The 11694-nt window shown below is 28.6% G+C and overlaps 1 protein-coding gene across 1 annotated transcript; it reads right to left on the bottom strand.

Annotated features, from left to right (window-relative positions):
• Positions 1–1013: 1013 nt before the first annotated feature.
• LOC110644087 (agamous-like MADS-box protein AGL80) lies at positions 1014–2126 on the bottom strand. The gene is made up of 3 exons (XM_058143450.1): positions 1656–2126; positions 1357–1574; positions 1014–1288 (listed from the first exon to the last, which is right to left on the bottom strand). The coding sequence occupies exons 1-3, from the start codon at positions 2124–2126 to the stop codon at positions 1258–1260; spliced, it is 720 nt and encodes a 239-aa protein (XP_057999433.1). The 3' UTR covers positions 1014–1257.
• Between the last annotated feature and the right edge of the window lie 9568 nt (positions 2127–11694).

The following is an 11694-nucleotide window of genomic DNA, read 5'->3' as shown; positions in this document are numbered from 1 at the left end:
TTTTTATTTAAATGATAATGTGTTAAACAATGAGGTAGAATTTTAAAATTATTCATAATTGCTAATTTTCTAAATAATACTTTTTATGTTAACTCAGCTAATATAACCTCATTAAACAGAAAGGTTAACATTAGTTCTTAATTATTAAAAAATATTAAAATATAACCAAACTAAATTTATTTTTTAAAAAGCAAAAAACATAATTTGAAAAAACCCCACTATCCTGAGCCAATTTGTGTGCAAGATTAATGTCATTTTGAATTTTAAACAGCATCTTTACTTATTCATGTTTTTTAAAGACTTATTCTTGTATCATATTTTTATTTTATTAACTTAATATTATAAATTAATAGTTAAATTAATTATAATATATAAACTTTTATAAAGATATAATCCAACTAAAAATATAATAATTTCTAAATTAATAAATATTTTTATTTATAAAACTAACTAAACAAAAATAATAATAATAATAAAAAATAATAATAAATATCTAATGTACATATGCAAATTATAAATAATTTTGTTATAAATTATTTGATACACGTCTAACTAGTTTCATAATAAATACGATCGAATATAGTGATTAACTTAATAGATAAATATAATATGAATTTATTATCTTATATGATTTATATAATATATATATATATAGAAAGAAAGAAAAAGCCATAATCTGATTTGATTGATTTAAGAGCATATATATTATATGTGGTGATGCAATTAATTTTGTGAGCTTATAATTGGTATGTGGATTCAAAGATTAGTATGTTCGCTCTGTTTACTTAATTTCTAACCACTGCACGATCTAATAACCTCTTTCTTCTTTTAATTTCTTCCTGCTATATTCTTCAAGCACAAGAGGCAACATGATCAAATAACATGAGCAAGAGAAACATAACATTTCATTATAATTAAAGAAGCTTAATTTGATCATGTATTGAAGGAAACTTAAACACACACACATAAACCATGAAATAAAAAAGTACAGAACCCTAAAGAATTAAAGATATTCAAGGTGAGAAATTTTGAGGCCAAGGTTTAGTAACATCATATGGCAGGCCTATGTCACTCCCACCGGTGAAGAATCCAGGCAGCCCTAGCTCGCTTCCGATAGAGCTTCCTCCAGTAGTGCTGCTAGGAGGAGCAGCAGTCAGCCCCGGGCCCATAGCATTTGCACTGCTACTGCCTGTAAAATTTTCATAAGGCTGCAGCCCCAGCCCAAAAGGATTGCCATGATGAGGAGGCACTCCTAGATCAAAAGGAGTTACACCCATATTCATGTTGCCTTGAGGGAGCCCCAGACCGATGATATTACCGGCGCTGCTATCTCCGAAATTCCCAGGGTGGACAAGCCCCATATCAAGCCCACCACCATCACCACCAGGAATTCCGGTGATGTTAAACCCTTGTGGGTGGTGGCCCTGTTCATTTTTAGTACCACTACTGCTACCAGCAATGTTCTCGCTATTGTTCATCATATCAACGAACCATTGATCCCACACCATAGCATCTGTGGGGTTATCCCTCATGATGTCTCCACCAGATCCACCACCTCCGAATTGGTGGCCCATCTGTTCCATAATAGGACCCCCATGAGGAGAAAGAGGAAGAGGAGGAGCAAGAGGAAAAGGGCCTGGTGGAAGAGGCGGAACTTGTTGAAAATACTCGACTCTTTTTCTTATATCCTTCATTTTCTCCTCCAACAACCAAATCAAACCCTGAAGTTCATTCACCTCAAAATCATCCACTCCATTACCTTGATGAAGTCGGTCCATGAGACAGGCCAACTCAATCTCCCTGTTCTTTCTCTGGTGCTTCCTGAATTGCTCCTGCACTTTGGCAATCCTCTCCTTGAGATAACTTTCCTGATTCATCATCTTCTTGCACCGCTCTATCTCTGGCATGGTTTGGTATCTCATCAGCAGCTGTTGCACCACAGGGCGTGATGGCCACAGCATTGGCTCTCTTTCATCTGGGCTATAGATAATTGCAAAAGCACTAACACCACATAAGGTGGTGAGTTCACTCACCTTTTTCAGCAACCCAATTCTCCTTTTCTTGAGGCTAGCTTTTCTTGCAGCATCATTCACTATCCACACTAGTTTAACTTTCTTTCTTGTCATTTTCGCTACTCACTCATGCATAGACCTCACACAGCTCAAGAGTTTATATAGCAGAGATGGGGATAGATGAGGCTTGGAAAGTATTATTTTTTTTAGTGGTGTAAATGGGAAATGACAAAGGAATTTGAAAGGCAATTTTAGATTTTTAATAGGTTTTTGCATTTAGGTTAATAAATCCATATGTCAAGATTCTAGGGTTATGCTATTATGGTAAGTGAATTACAGTTCTTTGCTGGCTATGGTAGGATATTTCATTATAATTTAATGATTTTGCTCCTAACAATTTTTATGTGGACCAGCAATATATGCCACTTGTTATTCCCGATGAGAACGTATACTTGTGATTATGTAATCGTAATACATTACATATTTGAACATTATGTAATAATGTTATTTAATACAAAGTTATTATACATAATATAATTAATTATATTTAAAATAACATAACAAACATTATTTATAAAAATGAATATAATCATAATTATTTTTTTAATTTTTTTTATTTATTGTTAAAACATCTTCTATTACTTAGCTATTACTACTATTATTACTGTTACTTTCACTCTACCACCACTACCATAGCACTATCGCTATTACCTTCGTCACCATTTAATTACTGTTATCACCACTTAACCACTATCACTTCTATTACCACCTGATCACTACAACTATCATTACCTCACCTTACCACCACCAATAACAATACTTAGCTACCACTTTCACTCGATTATCAATCACCACAATTCTTACCATTTATTATTAACACTATAATGAATTAAATATTAAAATCAAAATTATCATTATGTTACAATATTTTTATTTTGTAACCAAATATATGAATGTAATGATAATTACATTACATTACAAATTTAATTGATTGTATAATTGATTATATTGCATTATATTATGTTTTATCAAATGTAGTATCTATAAGCTATTAAAAAAATTACATTATCAATTAGTTTTAACACAATAATATTAGAGTTATCTCTAAAATTATGAGATTTCATATTTGTATCTCAATCAAAATTAATTATATTAAAAAAATAGAGCCGTAAGAGAGTTTACACCTAAAATATCTAATTTAAGTTTCAATTAGAAGTAATTATATATATATATATATATATATATATATATATATATATAAATTTATTTAAAGAGATTCATACGCGTATTGGCTCGAGCTCAAAATAAATTTTAACTCTTTTTATTTTCGTTTCAATTAAACTAATTATATTGAAAAAAAAAATTAATTAAAGAGATTAATACATGTCTCGACTCTAACTTGAGATAAATTTTGGTTCCTTTTTATTTTTTTTTTAGTTGATAAGATACTTTAATTATTATTGGTTTCATTTTAATTAAATAAAAAAAATTGACAAAAAAATAATAAGTAACTGCATGCAATAACAGTAGTTTGTGCCATATTTCTATAATTACATTTTTTTTAGTTTGTACTATATTGGATTCTAAATATTTATATACTGTAATTACATAATTTACAGTATTTTTTACAATTTATATTGTAATTTCATAATTTTTTTATTATGATTCTTATTGTCCCATATTGATTTGAAATAAGACATTTGAGCTAAATATAAGATTCAACAAATCTTTTTTGAGAAATTATTAAGTGCACCTAGTGCATATGTATCATCTCTCACAGTCATGTGAGACGCACTCTTTATATTGTAGGGGATGCCTACTTTTTTGTAAGAGAAGAATCACTAATTTTTTAGTACTCCTTATATATCTAACAATTAACCATTTTTCCCTTTGAGTTAACTTTTAGATGGAGTTAAAGTCAGTCTATTTTATTTATAATTATCTGGACAATATTTAAATTTTATATCATATTTTTTGAAATTATGATTATTTAAGTCATCATAAATTTTCTCAATTAAAGCTATCACATTAGCATGTGATAAACAACTTTATTTTTATCTATGCAAAATAATAAAAAAAAATGTTTCTCTTTTTAGTTTTTTTTTAATTTTAATTAATTTTAAAACTTATTTAGTTTATGAAATATAATAGAATAAACATAAACTAACTATTTATGGCAATGAAACATCCATTTATTCACTTATATTCCAATTTAAGAAAAACTTATTTTATTTAATTAATACATATTTTAGAATTTAACAAAAATATTTTATAAAATAATATTTTGCATTTAAATTTAAATTTATTTTAAAATAACTATTTAATGTAAATTATATAATACATCGTGGATGAGTGTTCATTCACTCGTATAGATGTAGATTCACCTTTTATTATTTATGAAAAAATTTATATGTATATAAATGCAAAAAAAATATTAAAATTTAATAATTTAAGTGCGCGTTTAAGTTGGAGAGCGAGCGAAGGGAGCATTAGTTCCCAACTTCTCATAATCCCCACCTGGCATTTCGGTGCAACCATAAATAAACTCTTTTTGATGAGAGTTATTGAGTATATATATTGATTAAATTTATAAATAATATATTATTTAAAGTTATCATATATGTTAATTTTCATTAATTAAATGTATAAATTAAGTTATCCATTTAAATACAGGTATAAATAAAATTTTGTTTTGATGAAGCTATATTTTCTAGTTGGGTTACTCGGTGAAACTGTAAACACATATAACAATTTAATTATAATTATTGATTATGATGAAATCTATATAAAATTCACTATAATTAATAGTTACAATTTGTTATATATACATCAGTTTTATTATATAATTTTTTCAGATATTAGCTTTAAGCATCGTCAGTTTATTGGGTTGGTAGGTCCACTGGAAAGGCTTGATCATGCCTTGTGCAATGCTAATCAGTGAGTTTTTTTTAAAATTTTATATAGTAAAATATTTTTAATTCTTAATAATTAGTTTATAAGTAATATGCTGATATAAACAATTCAAAGTAGAGATAACGTGGATAATTATCGTTATTTTTCAGAAGTAAAGTCCTTCTAATTAATTATTATACATCTAACACTTCATTATCCCCATACAGTTGATATTTTTTTATGTTTGATTTGTGAAAAAAATAATAATCGATTTTGTTATTATTACATAGAGGAGAGATAATTGTTTCTATCACCGCCCCCCTAGAACTATTTAAAAATTAAAAAATTTTCTTATGCAAAATTTAAAAATTCAAAAGATTTTATATTATATTTTTAAATTAAGAGATAATTTTATTATAACCCTTAAAATTCTGAAAAACTTATTGAAATTTATTCATCACCTTTCTTAAGGCTGTGCATTTACTGAGAATTTAGTATGATTACTGATATAGCTTCTCAAATATATATATATATGACCCAGTAACTCGGGTTTTTGGATAACCCATGAGTTTAATGATATTTAATGGTTCAATCATAAGATTCGTTTAAATGGTTCAACTTCCGTAAGACCTACTCAATAAAAGGAAAGAATCTTGATTAAAAATAAATAATTTTGATAGGATTGCTAAGTATAGTAATGCTTATAATTATGCACTATAAATAGAAATATAATTCTATAATTATGCTAGCTAATAACATCCACATAATTATATAGTTGACTTACCATAACCAACCATTGTCTATATTCTATATAAAGAGATGAGATCATTTTATGGAGGTATGTTCTTTCTCCTTAATCAATCTAATACACTATTTTCTTATGTTAGCTCTAACTTGAGTGTCAAAGGGTCCTCATCGAGTCTATATCTAGTGAACTTCTGAACCATTTATTTTATATTTTATAGGTTTATACCCACAAGAAATTTTCATAGACCGCAACAGTGGCATTATTTGTGGGAAACGCCATAAGAAGTTGTGTCTTTTCCTTGTATTCTTTATATTCTGAACTTAAAATAGGAGAATGAACCAAGTGAGAGGATGACTTGTAGTTTGCAATAACCCGGCCAAAATTTTTTTTATCATGTTCAATAAATTTCTAAATTTATTTAGATACGATTTAAAAAATTTATTTACAGTCACATTAACCTAGCCAAAATTTTTTTTATCATGTTCAATAAATTTCTAAATTTACTTAGGTATGATCTAAAAAATTTATTTACAGTCACATGAGTTTTGTTTTAAATTTGCCAAAGGGCTATTATCCTATTGGACGATCAATCAATGACATTCTTCTTGTAGTAAGTATAATACTTTATCGTTGCATCACTCTACCTTCTTTGCTATTACGTGCCTATATATAGCCCATGTGCTTCAGGTAATATTTTTATATTTTATTTTATAAAGATTTGACATTAAGAAAAAAAAATCACATTTTCAATTGTTATGGAGTATTTTTAATAGTTTAACATTTGACAGGAGATACATTGTGAAGTTTCAGAACTTTCAAATTGAACTTATAAAAATTCTTATTTAATAATTTTTGTTTATTTTATAAAATTGTCAATATTTCTATGGTAAGGAAATAGTCTTAATTTATGCTAATAGTTATAAAAGAGCCACATTTAATAAGTTCATCGCTGCACTTTTAGTTTTTTTTATTTTATTTTGGGCCATTGTTGTGTTTTGTTAAAAATTATCTATAATGCTTTTAATCAACATTATATGAATTTTAGTCAATTTTCTTAACATAAATTCTATTATTATCAAAATTAAATTCATTGCTTGACTTTAAATGAATAGAAATTATGATTATATTTTATCTTAATGGGACTTGAAAAAATTATATGATTCTAAAAATTAATTTGTAGAGTTATTTGGAGCCAATAGCATAAGCTCCATTAGATTAAATTTGTGACACCCTCACTGTAGCAATTCCGTACATTCTATTATTTCGGTGACCGGTGTTGGTCTGGACAGCTAAAACGTCTGGAAAAATATTTAGACTAGAGTGAGGAATCATAAATAACTCAAATATTAATAAGAAAAATTTAGAAAAAAATTTTAGAAATAAAATACAATCAAGTTAAATGAGCCAGTGCCTAGCGATGGGTAACCCAGTGGGAAGTTGTGGTCCTCTCAACTAGGAGCCCTAGACCCAAGAGAAAATTCATAAAATAATTTTTGAGACTCCAGAGAAGAGTCATTGAGGTTTCTAAGGCATTAGAATGCCAAGAAAATGCTTAGAAAAATTTTTCAATCGGTACAGACAATTTTAGTCTGTTAAGCCAAACGGAGGGCATTTTGGTCATTTCGTCTTCAGAGATGATTTTTGGCTGACTTGTCCAGTTAAGTAAATAATTACTATGACATAAAATATGAATAAATATTGCTAAAAATTAAATTGAAAATGAGTAGAGAAGAAAAGAAAAGAAAAATGAAGAAAATTAAAATTTTGACATCACATGATGTCATTTAAAAAGCTCCACCCAATCACCATTTGACAAATAAATTAAAGGGACAAAAATGACATAAAAATGGGACAAAAATAAAACCAATTCCAGCAGCTTCTTCCTCATTTCAGCCGAAGCTCTTTCTTTTCCAAAGCTTTCCACCATTGTTACTCCCTTTAAGCTTAAATTTCCTTAAAATCTCACCATATTTCTCATAATTATCTTCATAAAAACTGAATATCTACCCTAGCTAGAGTGCTTGGAAGTAAAAGGAAGCAAGAATCTTAAAGTTGGCAAGAAAGAGACTTGGCTAAATTAAGGTTAGTGCCTATACTCACTTCCCTATCTTTTTAATCTTTGTTAGGAAGACAAATTAAATGAGAATTTGTTGTAAAATTAAACAAAATAATTATATTGAAGTATGTATGAAAATTGGCAGCCATGGGAGAATGATGAGATTTGTTGATTTGTATGACTTGAATTGTTTAAAAGTGGTTTGTGATGAGATAACTTGAGTTAGATGTGAAATTATGTGTGTTGAATGTGTTGGATGGTATGGATAGCATGAAATGGACACTTGGAAATTAGGGTTTGTAAAAAAATTGGAGTTTTGCTTATGTAATGGTATGTTAAAATTGTAATGGTCAATTAGTGACCATTTGAATGTGTGTGAGGAGGAATTGAAGTGAGTAAGGATAATGGAGTTGAACTTAGGCATGCTGCCCTTAGTGACCTGCAGGACTAGTTGTGAGTCCAGCAGGTTTGGGCAGTTATAAATGGAGTTGTAGAGGTTTAATTGAAAGCCAATTGGCCATGAAACTAGACATATAATGGCACAACTTTGATGAAGAAAGCCCTGCCCAGAAAACCAAACCAAATTGACCTAAAAATTACCCTAATCCGGATGACTTGCATTCTGCCTGTGCAAAATGACCAAATAAATAGTATTTATTCATTTGGTCACAACTCAATGTAGAAAAGTCCAATTGACCTGAAATTTTACCAGTAGAAAGCTGAGACATAGTCCTACAACTTTCATGGAGAACATAAATCTAAATTCTGACCATAACCTAGTCAAATTTCCAACCAAACTTAGGTTACCAAATCTGATAAAACCAAATTGTCTAGAAATTCTGGGTACAGGTCAATCCGGCTATTTATGGTAAAATAACCATAACTTGAGCTACAAAACTCCAAATGGAGTGATTTAAAAAAAAGAAATGTAACTATACACAATAAGGAACAACTTTCATGAAGACAATTTTATCAAATTCCTACTGTACAAATGACCAATGGAATAGTAAACCTAGGGTATGAAATATGAAAATTTTGAATAACATAAGATAAGCTTTGAAATGGTATTGGAAATTAATACCAACAAAAATAAAATGCAAAATGTGGATCTTGGTGAACTTAGGTTCAATAAATTCATTATGTATTAAAAAGTCAACAATTTGAGTGAATAGTAATATAAAGACACAAAGTATAAGAACTATATTGTTAAAGGGAAATTAAGGTTATAAATTTGAAATCCATGAAATGTTCATGGATTGCTTGAAACATGAAAAGTAAGTCATCTAATTGATGTGAATTGTGATCGTATATATGATCAAATGAATGTATACATTATAATTGAAAATTATTATGAAATAATGAAGTCATAAAATACAATATATTAATATTTAATGATATTATGTGCCCTTGTATTGCCTAGACATGTGTGTCAGATTAGATAGTTTGGTATGCCAATAGGGTATTATTTTAGCAGTATTGCAAAAGGCTTTATGCCCGTATTCATGGCTTTATACCCGTATTCATGGCTTTATGCCCGCATTCATGGCTTTATGCCTTCACTCATGGCTTAATGCCTGATTATGTGTTATTATGGCTTTTTAACCATACTGACTGCATACATGGTTGACGTTCTACGTCCCATAGTATGACGGCCCGAGGCATCGCTGTGTCCAGTGCCAACGACCCATTATCCAGTTTAGTCAGCCTGTCGTAGGTTACTTGGGCAGTCTAATTTATTAAAATAAGTTATGAATATTAGCAATTAAAAATGCTAGAAAGTAAATAAATGAGAAGAAGTTCCGAAATAAATTAGATTAGCTCCAAAAATTTATTCCTTAGAATGATCTGAAGTAAATTAAACTAGTTCTAAAAATTTTAAATATTACGAAATGATTGTAAACAACTTAGAAAGTATCAAGGAAGTGATAAAAAGACTAGTTGAAGAATTATAACTTAAATAACATTACAAATGTGATTTTCATAAGAATATAAGTATAAGTATAAATTTTAGATTTATTTGTACATTATATAAATGATTATTGTAAACTTATGAAAGAAGTGATTCTAGAGAGCAACATAAATGACAAAAAAAAAATGTACTACATAAATGATAAAAAAAAATGTACTGTATGGCAAATTTCATATGAACCCAGTAAAATTTTTGAGTATAGAAAATATGCTCCAATTATTTTTTTATTTGTATACATTATTTCTTGTTATATTATTGCACCACTAAACAGCAATGCTTAGCGTGATGGATTTGTTTCCTCGCGCTGGTACTGAAGTTAAAGCCCAGCGAATACCAAACAGAGATTTTGGAGTTCTGATCTGCAGAGTGTTCAAGGTTATCACCTCCTTAGCAATGCATGTAGATAGGGCTCATATAGATCATATTATGTATTTTGTACATTATAATTAGTTATTATTTATAATGTAAACTATGAATTGTATGTTGACATATAGATTATGGAACTGTAATTAATTTGTAGATCATGTAAATTATGAATTTATATAATCAGTCTATAAATCATGTAAATTAATAAAACTTGAGAATTTATATATATAAATTGTGCATGAATGGAAATGCAAAGAAATGAATATGAAATTAAGATATATGAATGAGATGTGAATTATGAGATGGTTAGGAGAATAATTGATAAGATGATTATTGTAAAATATTATTGAAAATTTCAAGTAGGTGAATAGTGAAGTACGCCAACTGATAATAAAATAGGAGAAACTCTGCTGGTTTCTCTTTTTTAAAAATAATTAATATTAAAATATAACGAGATCAAATTATTAAAGTAATAAAGTAAGATAAGATAGGATGCTCCGGCACCAAATGTAGCACACTTTGCTCGGCTACACTGTAGTCGGGTGAGGGGTGTTACAAAATTATAGTCCAAGTTTATCTTCAAGATGAATGATAATTGGGGACACCTGAAATTATTTTAAAATTTATCGCTCTAATTTTCATGATTTAGCTTTGCTTTTGATTTCTATTTAGTTTATACTTATTATACTATAGAACTTAGATGTAATTGAAATTAAAATTCATTTTATAACTATGAATATATGTTTATGAATAATATATCAATCTCCAATATTTTTTAAACCTGAAGGCCTTCATTTTTTATCAAAATCATTTGGTAAATCCTCTAGAAATGTACATTATACATTTCATTTATAATGCTATTTATTGAGAAATCATGGATAAGTTTACAACATGCATTATGTTGATTATCTTCACAAAAATACTTGTACAAGCATTATTTTTGCAGATAAATTTTAAAAGGTACTTGGTTCATCCATGGCGATAGTCCGCCAAGCTAAATAAACTAAGGGTGCTTAGCCCATCCATAGTGATAGTTCACTAGACTAAATAAACTAAAGATACTTAGCCCATCCACGATGATGGTCCGCTAGGACTAAAAAATAAAAGTTCATAGCCTACTCAAGGCAATAATCCGCCAGGCTAAAAAAGTAAAAGTTTAACCCTACCTAAAGTGACAGTCTACCATTATCGAGTTCAAGGTGATAGTCCACACTCCAAAAATTGTAAGGTGATGGCCAAAATTTTATTGTCTAAGTACAATGAACCTAAAGATTCATACTCGAAGGAGGACTAATAATATAGCTCCTCAACATATATATATATTTGACCTAATAACTTGGGTCTTTGGATAGCCCATGAACCTTATGATATTTAATGGTTCAACCATGAGATTCGTTTAATTGGTTCAACTTCTGTAAGACCCATTTAATAAAAGGAAAGAATTTCGATTAAGCAATCTTGGTAGGATTGTCAAATATAGTAATGCCTATAATTATACACTATAAATAGAAATATACTCCTATAATTATGCTAGTTAATAATATCCATATAATTATATAGTTGACTTACCATAACCAACCATTGTCTGTATCCTATATAAAGAGATCATACCATTAATGGAGATATATTCTTCTCCCTAATCAATCTAATA

The sequence above is a fragment of the Hevea brasiliensis genome, chromosome 3 (assembly GCF_030052815.1).
Source record: "Hevea brasiliensis isolate MT/VB/25A 57/8 chromosome 3, ASM3005281v1, whole genome shotgun sequence".
NCBI lineage: Eukaryota > Viridiplantae > Streptophyta > Magnoliopsida > Malpighiales > Euphorbiaceae > Hevea > Hevea brasiliensis.
Note: the sequence above shows the minus strand (reverse complement) of the source record. Positions and strands in the feature narration are given on the sequence as shown.

Coding starts and splice junctions, on each gene's coding strand:
- LOC110644087 (XM_058143450.1), bottom strand. CDS start 2,126: ATGACAAGAAAGAAAGTTAAACTAGTGTGGATAGTGAATGATGCTGCA. Junction 1,575..1,655: donor GAGTCGAGTATTTTCAACAA/GTTCCGCCTCTT, acceptor ATTATGGAACAG/ATGGGCCACCAATTCGGAGG. Junction 1,289..1,356: donor GGTGGTGGGCTTGATATGGG/GCTTGTCCACCC, acceptor GGCTCCCTCAAG/GCAACATGAATATGGGTGTA.